Here is a 21807-nt window from a genome sequence, read left to right as displayed (position 1 = left end):
ACCATAGTCACCAAGAAAACAATTGGTAACACACTACGCCGTGAAGGACTGAAATCCTGCAGCGCCCGCAAGGTCCCCCTGCTCAAGAAAGCACATATACAGGGCCGTCTGAAGTTTGCCAATGAACATCTGAATGATTCAGAGGAGAACTGGGTGAAAGTGTTGTGGTCAGATGAGACCAAAATCGAGCTCTTTGGCATCAACTCAACTCGCCGTGTTTGGAGGAGGAGGAATGCTGCCTATGACCCCAAGAACACCCCATCCCCACCGTCAAACATGGAGGTGGAAACATTATGCTTTGGGGGTGTTTTTCTGCTAAGGGGACAGGACAACTCAAAGGGACGATGGACCGCATCAAAGGGACGATGGACGGGGCCATGTACCGTCAAATCTTGGGTGAGAACCTCCTTCCCTCAGCCAGGGCATTGAAAATGGGTCGTGGATGGATATTCCAGCATGACAATGACCCAAAACACACGGCCAAGGCAACAAAGGAGTGGCTCAAGAAGAAGCACATTAAGATCCTGAAGTGGCCTAGCCAGTCTCCAGACCTTAATCCCATAGAAAATCTGTGGAGGGAGCTGAAGGTTCGAGTTGCCAAACGTCAGCCTCGAAACCTTAATGACTTGGAGAAGATCTGCAAAGAGGAGTGGAACAAAATCCCTCCTGAGATGTGTGCAAACCTGGTGGCCAACTACAAGAAACGTCTGATCTCTGTGATTGCCAACAAGGGTTTTGCCACCAAGTACTAAGTCATGTTTTTCAGAGGGGTCAAATACTTATTTCCCTCATTAAAATGCAAATCAATTTATAACATTTTTGACATGCATTTGTCTGGATTTTTTTGTTGTTATTCTGTCTCTCACTGTTCAAATAAACCTACCATTAAAATTATAGACTGATCATGTCTTTGTCAGTGGGCAAACGTACAAAATCAGCAGGGGATCAAATACTTTTTTCATTTTGTCTTACCTTTGCCTTTGTCAGAATCATCAGTGGATTTCTTGTTCTTCTTGTCATCTCCTTCCTTCTCAGAGTCTTTCATTTCGCCAACTGATTCGCCAACTGATTTGCCAACTGATTTGCCAACTGATTCGTCAACTGATTTGCCACAATCTTTGGATTTGTTTGATCCACTTTTAGACTTGTTCTTTCCATCTCCGGTGTCTTTGCCTTCCCCACTGTCTCTATCCCCAGTATCAGGAGGAGGGGGAGCCAGGAGTGCCTCTCGGGCTAACCTCTCCTCCTCCTCCACTCTGGCCTTGTTTGCAGCGTCGATCCTCTCCTGCCTTTCCTTCGCCAGTTTTTCCTGCTGTTCTTGAGCCAGTTTCCCCAGATCCAACCCTGTTCCACCAGCCTGGGTTGTTTTACGGGACTTCTTTTTACCATGGGAAGCAGGATCGCTGTCAGCTGAGAGAGAGAGAGAGAGAGAGAGAGAGAGAGAGAGAGAGAGAGAGAGAGAGAGAGAGAGAGAGAGAGAGAGAGAGAGAGAGAGAGAGAGAGAGAGAGAGAGAGAGAGAGAGAGAGAGAGAGAGAGAGAGAGAGAGAGAGAGAGAGAGAGAGAGAGAGAGAGAGAGAGAGATTATTGATATGGAACATTTCGATAAGTGTTGAGAAGACATAGTACCTCGCAAATTTGTCATGAGACCAGAACTGAGTTACTGAGGTGAAACTACATAGTATATGTTGTTCAACCAAAAATGAACCCCTCTGCTGTTTCCTTCATCTGAAAAATTACATATTGTGCAAGATATGAAGATGTCATGTTACCTTCCACTATCAGCCAGGCACTGCATGTCTTGATTCCTGCCGCAGCAGAGTAGATGCCCTTGTCCAGCTGGCTACAGTCTTTTATTAGCAGTCTGTGTATCAGCTTGTCTTCTGACACAGTTATAGTGTATTTCTCTCCCTCCTCCAGAGTGGCGTTCTTGCCCATCCATTTGCTTCTGGGGCAGGGATGTGACAGGACACACTCAAACATAGCATCCTCTCTCTCTTTGGCCTTCACCTCCTGGATCTTGACAATGAAATCCACTGTGGAAACTGGAATGAAAAGGGCAAATGGAGCAAGGTCATGTTAAGAAATAAAGAACGTTTTTTATCTTCTATCAAAAAGGAATGTTATTCATAATCATTCTGTTGTCATCTTACACTTGAAGTCTGTAGAGAAGAGATTGACCTCCTCAACATCCACCTGATAGAGCCCAGCATCCTCTGCCTTAAGGTCCCGCACACTGAATATGAACTTCTTCCCAACAGTCTTTAAGCTGTGTTTCATATCTTCCTCATCACTGTAGGGAATCATTACACCATCCTGCAAGATGATACGGAGTTGCACACAGTGACAGCTACTATCAGATATGACTTGAAATTGAGTTAATAAAATTTTTTTTTTTTATGAAAAAACGAAAATCCTCATAGTTGATGGGATGTATGACTATTGACATGTTTTGACATGGATGTGTTCCATTATGATGGCAAGATGATAACAGGGGATGAAGTTACTCTGGAACCAAAGAAAATGTAATTCTATGCCCGGAACTTTGGGTGATGGGCAGAACTTTAAAGGAGATACTACTGCCTTACAAGAAAGACAGTGACACATTCTGTTCTAATTGTGCAACGTCAGTCTTTCTTGTAAGGCAGTAGTCATCCATTAGAATGCTGTACAACGTTGAATGATAAAATTGTTGTGTAAGTTGAGATAAAAGCTAAATTATGTATAATGATACCTTTGCCTCATGTGGAAACTGAATCAGAGGTCAACTTCTAGATGTCTCACCTTGTAGAGGAAAATCCTACTGGCGGGGTCTTTGAGCTCAAGGTCAAACTCAAACGAAGCAATGCCTACTCCTTTAATATCAATATGTTTCAGGTTACTGATGGTCTCAATATACTGAGGAAAGGATGGCAGATGGTTTGGAAGATCACAATGAGGAAAGTGGTGGAGAGAAAATAATGGATGAGAGGGAGGGGAGAGAAATGGAGTTTAAAATCATGAGGATGAAATTATAGGTTAAGGCTATTGCCACAATGACTTAATGTAGTTAACTGGTTACACTCAAATTAATCAGTGCCACCTTTGAGACATTATGAACCCTGAGGTTCATAGTGGTCATATAGGTTTTCACACAGTCCATTAGCTACATTATATGACCAGAAACAGTACACACAGAAGAAGTTTTGCACATACTGAATGTGCCCAATTCTCAAACCTTGGCCTGTTCCTCCTCTCGCTCCTTTTTCTTCTCATTGAGTTTCTTCAGCATCACACGGAAGTCTTTGACACCAAACTCAGCACAGATTCGTTCATAATCCTTCCTGTCTGCAGTCATGATGATTTCCCAGAACCTTTCATCGATTTCTCCAGGTTCTTTCACGGCTTCCTGTTTGTCCACTCCCTTCCTGGTTGAAAAATGACAGAAGCATTACTTGAGTATTGGTACAAAACCATATAGGTTCTTAGTCAGTGGCGGTCGGTGCCGTTTAAGATGTGGGAGGATGATACTTAAAAAAAATTAACTTGGCCTTATTTCTATTACAGCATATTGGATGACTGTCATTCATGTTCCATTCACCCAGCTCAATGTAACATCGATAGGTTTAGGCTACTACATGATACTAGAATTTTCCCTGTACCCATCATGAGTTTGCTACAACCTAGCCTGTGAATGAAAGTTTACAACTTAGGTGCACAGGTCGAGAGAATTTTGAGTAATCAAGGTTACAGACAGTGACACATTCAATACCGCCTTGCACACTCTTGCCTGCATCTAGCTGATCTAGGGTGTAATCATTAGTCCAACAGTTGCAAACAAGAGTTTCTATTGGACAAATTCAGGTATGTTTATCCCCGTTTCGTTTGCTTCCTTTTAAGAAAAGACATTCAACAGAATCGGCGTAATGAATACACCCCTGATCACACGCAAACACATTTCACTTTCATGCCAGACACATACAAACAGCTCGTTGTATATACAGTTGAAGTCGGAAGTTACACTTAGGTTGGAGTCATTGAAGCTCGTTTTTCAACCACTCCACAAATTTCTTGTTAACAAACTATAGTTTTTGGCAAGTCGGTTAGGACGTCTACTTTGTGCATGACACAAGTAATTTTTTCAACAACTGTTTACAGACAGATTATTTCACTTATAATTCACTGTATCACAATTCCAGTGGGTCAGAAGTTTACATACACTAAGTTGACTGTTCCTTTAAACAGCTTGGAAAATTCCAGAAAATTATGTCATGGCTTTAGATGCTTCTGGTGGCTAATTGACATAATTTGAGTCAATTGGAGGTGTACCTGTGGATGTATTTCAAGGCCTACCTTCTAACTCAGTGCCTCCTTACTTGACATCATGGGAAAATTATAAGAAATCAGCCAAGACCTCAGAAATTATTTTGTTGACCTCCACAAGTCTGGTTCATCCTTGGGACCTATTTCCAAACGCCTGAAGGTACCACGTTCATCTGTACAGACAATAGTACGCAAGTATAAACACCATGGGACCACGCAACCGTCATACCGCTCAGGAAGGAGACGCGTTCTGTCTCCTAGAGATGAACGTACTTTTGTAAATCAATCCCAGAACAACAGCAAAGGACCTTGTGAAGATGCTGGAGGAAACAGGTACAAAAGTATCTATATCCACAGTAAAACGAGTCCTATATCGACATAACCTGAAAGGCCGCTCAGCAAGGAAGAAGCCACTGCTCCAAAACGGCCATTAAAAAGCCAGACTACGGTTGCAACTGCACATGGGGACAAAGATCAAACCTTTTGGAGAAATGTCCTCTGGTCTGATGAAACAAAAATAGAACTGTTTAGCCATAATGACCATCGTTATGTTTGGAGGAAAAAGGGGGTACCTTGTAAGCCGAAGAACACCATCCCAACCGTGAAGCATGGGGTGGCAGCATCATGCTGTGGGGGTGCTTTGCTGCAGGAGGGACTGGTGCACTTCACAAAATAGATGGCATCATGAGGAAGGAAAATTATGTGGATATATTGAAGCAACATCTCAAGACATCAGTCAGGAAGTTAAAGCTTGGTCGCAAATGGGTCTTCCAAATGGACAATGACCCCAAGCATACTTCCAAAGTTGTGGCAAAATGGCTTAAGGACAACAAAGTCAAGGTATTGGAGTGGCCATCACAAAGCCCTGACCTCAATCCTATAGAACATTTGTGGGCAGAACTGAAAAAGTGTGTGCGAGCAAGAAGGCCTACAAACCTGACTCAGTTACACCAGCTCTGTCAGGAGGAATGGGCCAAAATTCACGCAACTTATTGTGGGAAGCTTGTGGAAGGCTACCCGAAACGTTTGACCGAAGTTAAACAATTTAAAGGCAATGCTACCAAATACTAATTGAGTGTATGTAAACTTCTGACCCACTGGGAATGTGATGAAAGAAATAAAAGATGAAATAAATAATTATCTCTACTATTATTCGGACATTTCACATTCTTAAAATAAAGTGATGATTCTAACTGACCTAAGACAGGGGATTTTTACTAGGATTAAATGTCAGGAACTGTGAAAAACTGAGTTTAAATGTATTTGGCTAAGGTGTATGTAAACTTCCGACTTCAACTGTATAATTCCTTCTCGCATCTATCTACGTTCTCTCCTCTCACCTTTTCCCTTTGCTTGTGGACTTCAGTGGACTACACATCAGCTGTCTGTGACCAGGCGAAAAAACTTTGCCAAACCAAACCTTCATATCATGACCGCTAACTGCTACAAACAGCCTACATCGTTGTCACGTCATAGTCAACATAGCTACTAGAACTAACACGTTAGTAAACCCGCTACAATCATGCAGTAAATTGTACTCAGTAGCAATCAGTTTAGCAGTTACACCGGCGGGCCCCAGTGGTAATAAATTAATAAAACCAAAAGCTTACCTTGACATGGAAGAGTTCCAGTGTTGGATAGCATAGCCAGCTAGCTAACATAGCATCTCTCTCTGTTTGAGCTGGGTGTTTGAGTAGGCTAAACTAGCTCCATTTGACACTAGCTAAGTAAGTGAAAGTGAAAGAAATTATACTACGAAATATAGCTAGCTCTCTCTCTCATTTCTCCTTAATTTTGGAATAAATTAATTTGTTCAAAACTGTTCAACTATTGTCTTTCTCTCTCTTTGAGTCAACTACTCACCACATTTTATGCACTGCAGTGCTAGCTAGCTGTAGTTTATTCTTTCAGTACTTGATTCATTCTCTGATCCTTTGATCGGGTGGACAACATGTCAGTTCATGCTGCAAGAGCTCTGATAGGTTACTGTGGAAGTCTATGGAAGGGGGTGAGATCCATGAGCCTCATAGGTTTTGTATTGAAGTCAATGTACCCAGAAGAGGACAGAAGCTAGCTGTCCTCCGGCTACACCATGGTGCTACCCTACAGAGTGCTACTGAGGCTACTGTAGAACTTCATTGCAAAACAGTGTGTTTTAATCAATTATTTGGTGACATGTGAATATATTTAGTATAGTTTTATCTAAAAATGATTTTTATTTTTATGAAATTCACTGAGTAGGAAGGTCTTCCCTTCCTCCTCTGAGGAGCCTCCTCTGATCTTAGTCTCCCCATTTTCATTGTGGTCATCCCATCGCACTGTTTTGTCAGGCACAGAGGTCCCTGTTTACAAATACATGTAATGTCAATAGAAGGATCTGGTTAGTGATATCATGATATCATGAATCATCATCTCATATCTTACCTTTTTCTGAGCAATTTCCTGAACTCTGCTGGATCTACTGAACCTAAACAAAATAAAGGACACTCAATGTTACCCAACTTAATGTAAAGTGACAGAATACCAGTGGAGTCTGGTGGGAGAAGCTATAGGAGGGGATCATTGTAATGGCTGGAATGGAATAAATGGAACAGTATAAAACTCCTCAAACACATGGAAACCACGTTTGACTCCGTTCTATTTATGCCATTCCAGCCATTACAATGTGCCTGTCCTCCTATAGCTCTTCCCATTAGCCTCCACTGCAGAATACCCACTGGGCAAAAACTGGTTGAATCAACGTTGTTACATAATTTTAACAAAATAAATCAATGTGATGACGTTGAATCAATGTGAAAAACTGATTGGATTTGCAAAAAGTCATCAATGTAAGGGAATTTTGTCTTTTTTTCACCCAACTTTTAACCTAAATTAACTCCAATGGCATGGTGAATTTGTTTTTGGATTTCATGTTGAATTCACAGTAGCTGACAACTCAACCAAATGTAAATCAAACTAGACATTGAACTGACGCCTGTGCCCAGTGGGTAGTCAGATTAAATATCTGCTTCTCATAACACGTTATTTGGATAGTCCCAAATAGATGTTCAAGTAACTGTCAACAAACTATTCAACCAACTACTCACTACCCAGAGTTTGATAGTTTGAACATCTATAGATCGTCTATATATCCAAATGTCAAAAAGTGGTGCTATTGGTGGTGGAGTGTTCAGTAAGGAGGAAACTAGATGGTAACAGGCCAGCTAAACCGGACTCATGTTTTCAGAGCAGGATACCATCATATTAATTTAAATGAAACCAGGCATAAGAGCGCCGGCTATGTGAGATTATGCTTTGGTTCTATTTTCAAAATTTCAACATGCAGCTCACGCCCGAGAACAGGATAAAATGTCTCATTCTGCTCAAGGCAGCAAAAAGTAACGATTCCAATGTAGCAGATAAAAAGCGTACTGTTTTCTCAATGCCCCATTGTAGTTGTGCAATGCCCATGGTGAGGCGGTTACTTTTTACTGTGATGTAGGTAAATAAGCAGTAGCAAATGTATGTACAATATGTACAAAGTATATACAGTGCTTTCGGGAAAGTATTCAGACCCCTTGATATTTTCTACATTTTGTTACGTTACAGCCTTATTCTAAAATGGATTGTTTTTCCCCTTCATCTACACACAATACCCCCTAATGACGACGCAAAAACAGGTTTTTAGAAATGTTTGCGAATTTATTAAAAATAAACAACTGAAATATGACCTTTACATAAGTATTCAGACCCTTTACTCAGTACTTTGTTGAAGCACCTTTGGCAGCGATTACAGCCTCAAGTCTTCTTGGGTATGATGCTACAAGCTTGGCACACCTGTATTTGGGGATTTTCTACCCTTCTTCTCCGCAGAGCCTGTCAAGCTCGGTCAGGTTGGATGGGGAGCGTCGCTGCACAGCTATTTTCAGGTCTCTCCAGAGATGTTAGATTGGGTTCAAGTCCAGGCTCCGGCTGGGCCACTCAAGGACATTCAGAGACTTGTCCCGAAGCCACTCCTGCGTTGTCTTGGCTGTGTGCTTAGGGTCATTGTCCTGTTGGAAGGTGAACCTTCGCCCCAGTCTGAGGTCCTGAGCGCTCTGGAGCAGGTTTCATCAAGGATCTCCCTGTACTTGGCTCCGTTAATCTTTTCCTCGATCCTGACTAGTCTCCCAGTCCCTGCCGCTGAAAAATATCCTCACAGCATGATGCTGCCACCACCATGCTACACCATAGGGATGGTGCCAGGTTTCCTCCAGACGTGACGCTTTGCATTCAGGCCAAAGAGTTCAATCTTTGTTTCATCAGACCAGAGAATCTTGTTTCTCATGGTCTGAGTCCTTTAGATGCCTTTTGACAAACTCCAAGCGGGCTGTCATGTGCCTTTTACTGAGGAGTGGCTTCTGTCGTGGTGAAAAGTTTTGAGAATGACACAAATACAAATTTTCACAAAGTCTGCTGCCTCAGTTTTGATGATGGCAATTTGCATATACTCCAGAATGTCATGAAGAGTGATCAGATGAATTGCAATTAATTGCAAAGTCCCTCTTTGCCATGAAAATGAACTTAATCCCCAAAAAACATTTCCACTGCATTTCAGCCCTGCCACAAAAGGACCAGCTGCCATCATGTCAGTGCTTCTCTCATTAACACAGGTGAGAGTGTTGACGAGGACAAGGCTGGAGATCACTCTGTCATGCTGATTGAGTTAGAATAACAGACTGGAAGCTGTAAAAGGAGGGTGGCGCTTGAAATCATCGTTCTTCCTCTGTTAACCATGGTTACCTGAAAGGAAACACGTGCCGTCATCATTGCTTTGCACAAAAAGGGCTTCACAGGCAAGGATATTGCTGCTAGTAAGATTGCACCTAAATTAACCATTTATCGGATCATCAAGAACTTCAAGAAGAGAGGTTGAATTGTTGTGAAGAAGGCGTCAGGGCGCCCAAGAAAAATCCAGCAAGCGCCAGGACCGTCTCCTAAAGTTGATTCAGCTGCGGGATCGGGGCACCACCAGTGCAGAGCTTGCTCAGGAATGGCAGCAGGCAGGTGTGAGTGCATCTGCACGCACAGTGAGGCAAAGACTTTTGGAGGATGGCCTGGTGTCAAGAAGGGCAGCAAAGAAGCCACTTCTCTCCAGGAAAAACATCAGGGCAGACTGATATTCTGCAAAAGGTACAGGGATTGGACTGCTGAGGACTGGGGTAAAGTCATTTTCTCTGATGAATCCCCATTCCGATTGTTTGGGGCATCTGGAAAACACCTTGTCCGGAGAAGACAAGGTGAGCGCTACCATCAGTCCTGTGTCATGCCAACAGTAAAACATCCTGAGACCATTCATGTGTGGGGTTGCTTCTCAGCCAAGGGAGTGGGCTCACTCACAATTTTTCCTAAGAACACAGCCACGAATAAAGAATGGTACCAACACATCCTCTGAGAGCAACTTCTCTCAACCATCCAAGAACAGTTTGGTGACAACCAATGCCTTTTCCAGCATGAAGGAGCACCTTGCCATAAGGCAAAAGTGATAACTAAGTGGCTTGGGGAACAAAACATCGACAGTTTGGGTCCATGGCCAGGAAACTCCCCTTAATCCCATTGAGAACTTTGGTCAATCATCAAGAGGCGGGTGGACAAACAAAAACCCACAAATTCTGACAAACTCCAAGCATTGATTATGCAAGAATGGGCTGCCATCAGTCAGGATGTGGCCAAAAAGTGAATTGACAGCATGCCAGGGCGGATTGCAGAGGTCTAGAAAAAGAAGGGTCAACACTGCAAATATTGACTCTTTGCATAAAGGTAATGTAATTGTCAATAAAAGCCTTTGACACTTATGGAATGCTTGTAATTATACTTCAGCATACCATAGTAACATCTGACAAAAATATCTCATAACACTGAAGCAGCGAACTTTGTGAAGACCAATACTTGTGTCATTCTCAAAACCTTTGACCACGACTATTATAAAGGCCTGATTGGTGGAGTGCTGCAGAGATGGTTGTCCTTCTGGAAGTTTCTCCCATCTCCACAGATTAACTCTGGAGCTCTGTCAGAGTGACCGTCGGGTTCTTGGTCACCTCCCTGACCAAGGCCCTTCTCCCCTGAGTGCTCAGTTTGGCTGAGCTCTAGGAAGAGTCTTGATGGTTCCAAACTTCTTCCATGTAAGAATGATGGAGGCCACTGTGTTCTTGGGGACCTTCAAATCCGCGGACATTTTTTGGTACCCTTCCCCAGATCTGTCTCGGAGGTTTAAGGACAATTCCTTTGACCTCATGGCTTGGTTTTTGCTCTGACATGCACTGTCAACTGTGGGACCTTCTATAGACAGGTGTGTGCCTTTCCAAATCATGTCCAATCAATTGAATTTACCACAGGTGGACTCCAATCAAGTTATAGAAACATATCAAGGATGATCAATGGAAAATTGATGCACCTGAGCTCAATTTCGAGTCTCATAGCAAACGGTCTGAATACTTATGTAAATAAAGTATTTCTGTTTTTAAATGTTAATACATTTGCAAAAATGTCTAAAAACCTGTTTTCACTTTGTCATTATGGGGTATTGCATGTAGATTGATGAGGATTTTTTAACAATGAAATCCATTTTAGAATAAGGCTGTAACATAACAAAATGCAAAAATTCAAGGGGTTTGAATACTTTCCGAATGCACTGTATACACAAAGAAAAGAGGGTTCCTCAAGGGTTCTTTGGGAAGAATGTGGAATCATACTGACTCTAATAACCCTTTGAGCCCTTCAATAGTTCTTTGCTGTTCTCAAATGGATTCTTTGCTCTGAGTGATAATTAAAATGTAGGGGCGGCGGTTCATTCTAATATTTTTGGGTGTGGTTTGCGCACAGCTCTTTTTGTGTCATTGTGCCATTATATGCTACGCATGACTATGGCCAGTGTCAGAGTCTTGTGAAAGAATCACACAATATGGACTTGTGTCAACTGAGACACAGTAGTTCACAAATCTCTCCTCAGGGACCCCCAGCCGTTCCAGAGCTAGTGTATAAAATCCTGGTCTTCTTCTCTGCTTTTCAAATACAAAATCTGAACACTTCTTCCACTACCACAAAAATAATTTTCAAAAGCTAAAGCAAGTACCACAATTTTACTTCATGTAAAATTACCATCTAGTTCATATTTAACAATGGTTTTGCATGTGTCACTGAGCTGGAAGTTGAAAGACAAACGCGTTTGAATGGCTTTGGGCTACATGACGTTAATACAAAACAATAAACAGGACGATGAACAGACAGGAAAATAAACTGGACAGAAATCAAATAATAAGTAAACCAAAGTCAAAACCAAGATTTTAAGGGCTTAATAATGCCCGATAATAGCCATGTAGCAATCTGTCCCCTGAATGGCTGCAAGAGGAATGACAGAGCTTACATATGTTTCCATTAAGGCCTCACATTTCAATATAAGCCTACCACTGCAACAAATTAACAAATAATGGAATGATTTTTTTTAAATTTTGTGGCCCATGAGAGGGCCACAAAAACACATTCAGGTAATACAAGCACACAATTACCATAAATACACACTTAAATTATTAGTGGAGAACCATGCCTAAGTATTAAATTAAACAGGGTACACATTGCTCTCCCCCTGGGATTTAGCCAACGGGGCATTACCCAACACAAAGGATGGACGAACACAAGGACGAACGTAGTTCTGGTTGATACGCCCCCTTCCTGAGCACGACAAAAGGAACAAACATTTCACCTCTTAAATTACGAGGAATCAAAGGTAAGTTCTAACCATTACTTAACATAGGAATAGCGATCCTAATAATAAAATATGTGCACTTTGTAGTGGTAACATTAATACCCAAAAAGCATGATTAACAGGGTGAAACTAGTGGAGCAACAAACAAATGTTTGGCGCCAAAACCAATTGAATGACTGCATCCTACAAACTTCCCATACGTTTCTTTCTCTTTTAAAAGTTTTACATGTTGGTTAATGATCAACAGTACCAGATGACATGGTAAGCAAACACATAAATGCAATTATTAAATGTGCTTTTCATAATTAATAAATGGTTTCCATAAGCAATGCTGTTTTTTTAGAGAGCAGGTCAGAATATTAGGCCACGGTTTGACACATCTCCTCCAAATACTCTGCCTCTTTTGTAGGTTTCTTACTTTTATCATGGATGGATGGATGAATGAATGAAAAGACCCACCTATGTCTTCTAACTGCTCCATGGCCTTCTGCTTCTTGAATCCAACTAATAACAGATGTTTAGGATTAGCACCAAATACAAAGACTCAACTGTAGCTCAGTTGGTAGAGCTTGGCGCTTGCAACGCCAGGGTTGTGGGTTCGTTTCCCACGGGGGGCCAGTATGAAAATGTATGCACTCACTAACTGTAAGTCGCTCTGGATAAGAGCGTCTGCTAAATGAGTCAAATGTAAAGTAAGTTATATGAAGTGTAAAGAAACAAGCATTCTCACCCTCAATCACATTCAATGCAGCGGTGCAAATAGCCTTGCCATATTCATTGGTAGCATAGCATTTGTAAGTGTCTGCCTCCTCTCCAGACACTCTGGGAATCTGGTGAAATAAATTAACTGTTTAATCACAACTGAACAGAATCATGGGTTATATGCACACTCTTGTGCACAAGTTTAGACTCACCTCTAAAGTGTATTCACCAGTAGGTTCATCATATTTCTTTTGAAATCTTTCTGTGTCTGACATATCCCCTTTAGCTCTTCCCCATGTCACCTCTGGTTTGGGATCCCCACACACATGGGCTTTGAAAATTGCTAATTTACCTGTAGGATGAGCAAAAACATTGATTCATTATAAAATACCCCAATCCCAACGTGAAAAAGGATTGAAAGGAATGTGAGTCTTATTTAGTTATTGCTTGCTTTTGTAAAGTCTACCAACCTTGCCAGCAGGCATGCCAGCTAAGATAGTTAGACAAGCTAGCTACTCTAACTTGATTGATAGCCTGAAATGGCTTCTTGGTAGCTAGTTATGAGTTTGGGAGATTGGGAACTTATAGTATTACAGAGAAAAAAAATGTATTTAAAAATGTTTGACAAATCTTAGGGGGCACGTGCCCCTGTGCCAACTATGGGCATGACGCCTCTGAGCACATAGACCAACACTAAGAGGGCCTAGGCCTGATAAAGATCTCCTATAACACCCTGGGGGCTCACCCTCTTGAATGGTTAGAGCGATGGGTTTGCGAAGGAAGTCTGGGGTGCTCTTGCCCTCCGGTAGATCCTCTATAAACTGCGTGATCATAACCCCAGGGACCTTGGACCTCTTCTTGATGCCAGCTGGAGAAAAGATGAGAAGCAAGAGAAAAATAAGTCTGATTAAGCCCCAACAAATGTTAAACAAAAACATAAATCCAACCAATGAATAAAAACATGAACTGCACAAAAATGTAATTGATCAATTATTAAAAACCTACACTCGATCCCTCCGATGTCAACAACTACAGACCAGTATCCCCTCTTTCTTTTCTCTCCAAAACTCTTGAGCGTGCCGTCTATAGCCAACTCTCCTGCTATCTCTCTCAGAATGACCTTCTTGATCCAAACCAGTCAGGTTTCAAGACTGGTCATTCAACTGAGACTGCTCTTCTCTGTGTCACGGAGGCTCTCCGCACTGCTAAAGCTAACTCTCTCTCCTCTGCTCTTATCCTTCTAGACCTATCTGCTGCCTTTGATACTGTGAACCATCAGATCCTCCTCTCCACCCTCTCCGAGTTAGGCATCTCCAGCGCTGCTCACTCTTGGATTGCGTCCTACCTGACAGGTCGCTCCTACCAGGTGGCGTGGCGAGAATCTGTCTCCGCACCACGTGCTCTCATCACTGGTGTCCCCCAGGGCTCAGTTCTAGGCCCTCTCCTATTCTCTCTATACACCAAGTCACTTGGCTCTGTCATATCCTCACATGGTCTCTCCTATCATTGCTACGCAGACAACACACAATTCATTTTCTCCTTTCCCCCTTCTGATAACCAGGTGGCGAATCGCATCTCTGCATGTCTGGCAGACATATCAGTGTGGATGTCGGATCACCACCTCAAGCTGAACCTCGGCAAGACGGAGCTGCTCTTCCTCCTGGGGAAGGACTGCCCGCTCCATGATCTCGCCATCACGGTTGACAACTCCATTGTGTCCTCCTCCCAGAGTGCAAAGAACCTTGGCGTGACCCTGGGGGACACCCTGTCGTTCTCCGCTAACATCAAAGTGGTGACCCGATCCTGCAGGTTCATGCTCTACAACATTCGCAGAGTACGACCCTGCCTTACACAGAAAGCGGCACAGGTCCTAATCCAGGCACTTGTCATCTCCCGTCTCGATTACTGCAACTCGCTGTTGGCTGGGCTCCCTGCCTGTGCCATTAAACCCCTACAACTTATCCAGAACGCTGCAGCCCGTCTGGTGTTCAACCTTTCCAAGTTCTCTCATGTCACCCGGCTCCTCCGCACACTCCACTGGCTTCCAGTTGAGGCTCGCATCTACTACAAGACCATGGTGCTTGCCTACGGAGCTGAGGGGAATGGCACCTCCTTACCTTCAGGCTCTGATCAGACCCTACACCCAAACGAGGCCTTAGTCCAGCCTCTCTCAGCCTATTGCGGACAGTCTTAGTAATGATGGCGAGATTGTGCGTTCCTGGTGTAACTCGGGCAGTTGTTGTTGCCATCCTGTACCTGTCCCGCAGGTGTGATGTTCGGATGTACCTGTGCAGGTGTTGTTACACGTGGTCTGCCACTGCGGGGACGATCAGATGTCCGTCCTGTCTCCCTGTAGCGCTGTCTTAGGCGTCATTGCCCTGGCCACATCTGCAGTCCTCATGCCTCCTTGCAGCATGCCTAAGGCATGTTCACGCAGATGAGCAGGGACCCTGGGCATCTTTCTTTTGGTGTTTTTCAGAGTCAGTAGAAAGGCCTCTTTAGTGTCCTAAGTTTTCATAACTGTGACCTTCATTAGCTGTTAGTGTCTTAACGACTGTTCCACAGGTGCATGTTCATTAATTGTTTATGGTTCATTGAACAAGCATGGGAAACAGTGTTTAAACCCTTTACAATGAAGATCTGTGAAGTTAGTTGGATTTTTACAAATTATCTTTGAAAGACAGGGTACTGAAAAAGGGACGTTTAATTTTTTGCTGAGTTTATATATACTGTATATATATATCCAGTACCAGTCAAAAGTTTGGACGCACCTACTCATTCAAGGGTTTTTCTTTATTTGTACTATTTTTTACATTGTAGAATAATAGTGAAGACATCAAAACTATGAAATAACACATATGGAATCATGTAGTAACCGAAAAAGTGTTAAACAAATCAAAATATATTTTATATTTGAGATTCTTCAAATAGCCACCCTTTGCCTTGATTCTCTCAAACAGCTTCACCTGGAAAGCTTTTCCAACAGTCTTGAAGGAGTTCACACATATGCTGAGCACTTGTTGGATGCTTTTCCTTCACTCTGCTGTCTGACTCATCCCAAACTATCTCAATTGGGTTGAGGTTGGGGGATTGTGGAGGCCAGGTCATCTGATGCAGCACTCTATCACTCTCCTTTTTGGTCAAATAGCCCTTACACAGCCTGGAGGTGTGTTGGGTCATTGTCTTGTTGAAAAACAAATGATAGTCCCACTAAGTCCAAACCAGATGGGATGGCGTATCGCTGCAGAATGCTTTGGTAGTCATGCTGGTTAAGTGTGCCTTGAATTCTAAATAAATCACAGACAGTGTCACCAGCAAAGCAACCCCACACCATAACACCTCCTCCTCCATGCTTTACGGTTGGAAATACACATGCGGAGATTATCCGATCACCCACACCGCGTCTCACAAAGACACCAAAAATCTCCAATTTCTATCGGTCTAATGTCCATTGCTCGTGTTTCTTGGCCCAAGCAGGTCCCTTCCTCTTATTGGTGTCCTTTAGTAGTGGTTTCTTTGCAGCAATTCGACCATGAAGGCCTGATTCACACAGTCCCCTCTGAACAGTTGATGTTGAGATGTGTCTGTTACTTGAACTGTGAAGCATTTATTTGGGCTGCAATTTCTGAAGCTGGTAACTCTAATGCACTTATCCTCTGCAGCAGAGGTAACTCTGGGTCTTCCTTTCCTGTGGCGGTCCTCATGACAGCCAGTTTCATCATAGCGCTTGATCGTTTTTGCGACTGCACTTAAAGAAACTTTCAAAGTTCTTGAAACTGGTACTGTATATATATATATATATATATATATATATATATATACATGTGTATATATATATCTTTAACATATTATGCATCTGCTGCATCTCTGGCCAGGTTGTTTATTTTGCATGACCTAAATTTAGGTTGGGCTTTAGCTGACTTCTTATCCCTACCAGCAGATGTCAGTCATGACATGCTTTTCCACAAGTGAGGTACTGGAAATGGTTCCAATGCCTTTGCTGTTCACATGACAGGACAATAAACATCCAAAATGCACTGGGCAGACAATTGTTTACAAACTATTCTTGTCCTTGAATGTGAATAGCATTTTACATTTTCACACAGGAGAATGGCTCAGAGTTTTAGGAAGTTTTTTGTCACATCAGAGTTTTTGTATTTTTATATTTTACGTAGCAGAATGTAGACATCAAAGGTAAACCAACATCTTTATGCTGAAGTACATTGATTACAGTTTACCTCTGTCTTACCATTTCTTAAGAAAATAAACATTTATATTTCCCGGTATGTGCATTCCAGGGGAACGGGCATCAATAATACATACTACACAATCTCCTTAAACATGAATACAACACAGATACTATACCACTGTTGTTTGAATCAAAAATAGCTTGAACATTTTGTTTGTTTGTGTTTTTCATCTTCAAATCTGACCAGAGTTCAGATCTGCCCTGAAGGCAGAATGAGGTTAACTGATTTAATTAATTGCCCAGAATATTTCTAATCTCAGGACAACCAATCAAAATCAATTGACCTCAATGTATGGAATTTGAAAACCAAAACACCAGTGAGTGAAAAAGCTAAACTTGCTTTTTGATCATCACTGTCCTACCTTTTTTATCTTCTTCCTGTTCAGCCTCTGAAGGGCCTGGGCGTGCAAAGACAAAGGGATGACATGGAAGCAGAGGGGACAAGAAATATTAATCCTGGTAAGGACTTGGGGTGAGGGAGAGGAGAAGTACCTTTCTGGCAAAGACATGGTTGAGGCCTACTACTTTGGCAGAATGGCAGAGAGACAATAGAATCCTCATACATTACGGTATGTATGATAAAGACAGGATAGATTCCAACATGGAGACATACAATACATTTTTAACACTTAAAGCCATACATTAACAAATTAGGTAACATACTATTTAAGCCTTACAATACATCACCAAAAAGGCTCATATACTGTATGCCTAAAACAAGTAATGAAGGATTGTTGGCTTAAAGTAAAGTGTGACCAATTTAATAAAAGGGGGGAAAGACAAATACAGGTACAAAGACATTTCGCTAGATTTGGAATGTAGTTTTGTACATTTAAGGACAATAGTTAAAGACATATCCCTAATGAATTTAACTAATGCTACTACAAGGAGCAAGTTAGTAGGGCAATACAACTTCATTCATTTCTTGCAGATGTGTCTGAATCTCAGACAATTTCAGTGTTGTAGAGATTTTTTAAATCTCCTGTGAGACATGGTACTAGACCCTAGAGCTTGATTTCATGGTCCTCCCTCCCCATCCTCAGGGCAATTCCAATGTTCTTGTGTTTATGGTCAACTCTGATTGAATGGTTATATTTCAAAGAGCTGCCATTGTGTATAAAGGAGACAACCCTCCATTTGCGACTCGGCCTCATCTGCAATGTTCAATATTCAATGAGACTGAACATTAATTTGAAACCGAGTTCCATCCTGTCTTGTTCATTGTCTTGGGTCTTACAGTCGCCTCTTCTGAAACTGCTGATCGCTTGAAACAAGATGTTCTTATTTTGGTGACCAACATTTGATGTAATCAATTCCTTGTGTTGTGGTTTTTCTTGGGGTGGTTCATCTCATAATAGACTGTTCAGGCACCTTGGCACATCCATAGTGCCTGAGAGTTAAGAGTTGTCAGGAGCCCTGATATTGCCATTCTGTGGTCCTCAGTAGTATCTTTTTACACATTTACCATAAAGCAAATAGCTGAAATGTTTGTCTCATCAGTTCCTTTAGGGCCCACTAGCCACACTGCATGAATAAATAACCAAAGTACAATTTCTTCACTCCATTAGGTTCCCTAAGGACAGCCTTTTCGCAAAATGAAAAAAGGTCAAACAAATTCTCCTGTGCATGATGGGAAAATAATTGGTGCCAGAAAAAAATAGTTTGCATGATTAAAGCATTTTTGTAACCCAGCTATTATCAAACATAGTTTTACTTGGCCAGAATAAGTAGCAATGCTAAAGCAGGCTTTCTGCCAACATACACTATACAGTGCCGTGAAAAAGTATTTGCCCCCTTTCTGAGGCAGAAAAGCATCCCCAAACCATCACACTACCTTCACCATGCTTGACCGTTGGTATGAGGTTCTTACTGTGAAATGCAGTGTTTTGTTTTAGCCAGACATAATGGGACCCATCTCGTCCAAAAAGTTGACAAGTTTACCAAAAAGCACCTGGAAGCACCTGGATGATCATCAAGACTCTTGGAAGAATGTTCTATGGACAGATGAGTCAAAAGTATAACTTTTTGGATGACATGGTTCCCATTATCCCATTAATGTTCAGAATAAGAAATATGCAAAAGTAAAGAAAATTAGAAAGGGGGCAAATACTTTTTCACAGCACTGTATATACCAAAGTATGTGGACACCCCTTCAAATTAGTATATTCGGCTAATTCAGCCACACCTGTTGCTGACAGGTGTTTAAAATCAAGCACACAGCCATGCAATCTCCATAGACAAACATTGGCCGTAGAATGGCCTTACTGAAGAGCTCAGTGACTTTCAACGTGGCACCGTCATAGGATGCCACCTTTCCAACAAATCAGTTTGTCATATTTCTACACTGCTAGAGCTGCCCCGGTCAACTGTAAGTGCTGTTATTGTGAAGTGGAAATGTCTAGGAGCAACAACGGCTAATTCGCAAAGTGGTAGGCCACACAAGCTCACAGAACGAGACCGCCGAGTGCTGAAGCGGTTGCAACACTCACTACCGACTTCCAAACTGCCTCTGGAAGCAAAGTCAGCACAAGAACTGTTAGTCGGGAGCTTCATGAAATGGGTTTCCATGGCCGAGCAGCCGCACATAAGCCTAAGATCATCATGCGCAATGTCAGGCGCCGGCTGGAGTGGTGTAAAGCTCGCCGCCATTGGACTCTGGAGCAGTGGAAATGCATTCTCTGGAGTGATGAATCACGCTTCACCATCTGGCAGTCTGACAGGTTTTGCAGATGCCAGGCAAATGCTATCTGCCTCAATGCTAGTGCCAACTGTAAAGTTTGGTGGAGGAGGAATAATGGTCTGGGGCTGTTTTTCATGGTTCGGTCTAGGCTCCTTATTTCCAGTGAAGGGAAATCTTAACACTACAGCATACAATGCCATTATAGATGATTCTGTGCTTCCAAATTTGTGGCAACAGTTTGGGGAAGGCCCTTTCCTGTTTCAGCATGACAATGCCCCGTGCACAAAGTGAGGTCCATACACAAACGGTTCGACGAGCAGGTGTCCAAATACTTTTGGTCATGTGGAGAATGCTGCCAATATAGGCTACTGCAATACCACAGTGAACCACAAGGTCTTTCCATCTTTATTTTCTCTGGCAATAATTGGGGGCCTTCTGAAGATAACGCTTGATGTTTGATGTCTTCTCTGTCTTATGTACTGTACTGGAATTAGGAAGGAGAGAAAGGAACACTCATGTATACAGTACCTCCTTGGCCAGTGGCTGTCTGGTCTGTGACCTTTGACTTCTTCCACATCTTGGCAGATGTGTGTGTGATCCAAAAGCTCAGTCAGTCAGGGGGCTCTCTGTAAATGAAAACATAATGTAAACATAAATTGATTGATTACTTAGTTCCTGAACACAGCTGAGCTGTATGTCTGTCTCCAGAAGGCAATGTTGACATGTCATCTGTAAAGTGTTGCACTTGTTGAGGTGTCCATTAAATGTGAAGTGTGAAGGATGCATGTCGTGTTTGAACTTTAGGCTGATGCCCTTCTCCTGTTTGACTGATAGTGACCACTGCTCATAACAGTGACAATGACACATGCTCAGGGTGCACAGTGTGTTGTACTGGAGACTGTATTTCATCTTAAGAGATGAAACCTTCCTTGTTGTTTGCTGACAATATTCATTATTTATGGGATGCATATGATGGTGTATCTTGAGCAAGGCAAAGTGTCTGTGTGTGTGTGTGTGTGTGTGTGTGTGTGTGTGTGTGTGTGTGTGTGTGTGTGTTTCTAATAATCTGGTAAAGATACAGCATACAGTGCATTGCCATTCATCTTATTGTGTGGTGTTGTCTTTATAAACTGTCAGAAGCCAATTTAATTACATGGGATTCAGAAGATTTATTAACTTTCATTTAACAGCCAAGACTAACCCTGTGCATGTGATAGGGTACATACCTCATAAAACTATGACCATGCTATCACCAAGATTGTACAAATGACTGGAGTGGTTATACTTGAATAGGTAAGCAGATAGAAATAGTAAGGTCATCAAAGTTTTTTTTGATCTGATCTGATTGGTTAAAAAAACAATTATTGGCAAAATATCAGAATTAGAGTGCCTGTGAAAATGCAGTCTAAGAATTGTCTTGCCAAAAAGTGGCAGACTAAGGTAATTGCAGCTGAAAAGCATAAGGGGCTTGGTTAGGGTTGCAAAGGGAGGGTATAATACTGGAAACATTCAAATTTTACAACTAAACTACCAGAATGTTGGTATCTTTCAAGGATTTTATGTAATCTATTACATAAAGTACCCTTTTGGGTACTTCACATTATCACAGATGTCTGTAATAATCTCTGGCCTTCTGTGTGGCTTTATCACATGTAAAATATATGAAATACTTTATTAACATGATTTTTAAATAAAGAATACAATGACAAAGCTGTAAAACAGTATCCTAAATATAAACCATCAACCAATTGAATACCATTGGTGTTTAATATGGGGGTTTCAGCATGAAATATCCTTTATATATATATATATATATTTATATATATATACTTTTATTTGTTTCACTGTCAACATGTATTTGTTGTCAATGTTTTGGCGTCAAACTGGTGGCAGTTGTGAAAAAAAGTCAATAGTTGGACAGGTTGCAGAGGTAATAAAAAAGATTAGATGCTTTTTTCATTATTTAGGCTATTTTCTCTTGAACCATATGATTTATCTACTAGAAACTCATGGACAATATGGACACTGATATAAACAAATTATAATATATATATATGAACACAGCATAAATTACCAACGCTACAATAGTTTGCCATAGATTTTCTGTTAATTACCAAAATTACAGAATATTTCGATAATTTGGTAAATTACTGGTA

The 21807-nt window shown here is 41.8% G+C and overlaps 1 protein-coding gene across 1 annotated transcript in view; it reads right to left on the bottom strand.

The window, feature by feature from the left end:
- LOC311148104 (immunoglobulin-like and fibronectin type III domain-containing protein 1) overlaps positions 1-20228 on the bottom strand; it is a gene marked incomplete at both ends in the record, with an annotated part of 59115 nt that extends 38887 nt beyond the window's left edge. Inside the window, 12 exons of the mRNA XM_084185012.1 lie at positions 973-1410; positions 1771-2043; positions 2152-2314; positions 2783-2896; positions 3216-3405; positions 6725-6767; positions 12480-12524; positions 12751-12850; positions 12935-13074; positions 13468-13590; positions 17334-17369; positions 20180-20228. Coding sequence (XP_084041138.1) covers positions 973-1410; positions 1771-2043; positions 2152-2314; positions 2783-2896; positions 3216-3405; positions 6725-6767; positions 12480-12524; positions 12751-12850; positions 12935-13074; positions 13468-13590; positions 17334-17369; positions 20180-20228 — 1714 coding nt within the window. The remainder of the gene's footprint in view (positions 1-972; positions 1411-1770; positions 2044-2151; positions 2315-2782; positions 2897-3215; positions 3406-6724; positions 6768-12479; positions 12525-12750; positions 12851-12934; positions 13075-13467; positions 13591-17333; positions 17370-20179) is intronic.
- Positions 20229-21807: the final 1579 nt, after the last annotated feature.

This window comes from Coregonus lavaretus (genome assembly GCF_964263955.1).
Source record: "Coregonus lavaretus genome assembly, chromosome: 20".
NCBI classification, from domain to species: domain Eukaryota; kingdom Metazoa; phylum Chordata; class Actinopteri; order Salmoniformes; family Salmonidae; genus Coregonus; species Coregonus lavaretus.
This window is presented reverse-complemented; position numbering and strand designations above follow the sequence as displayed.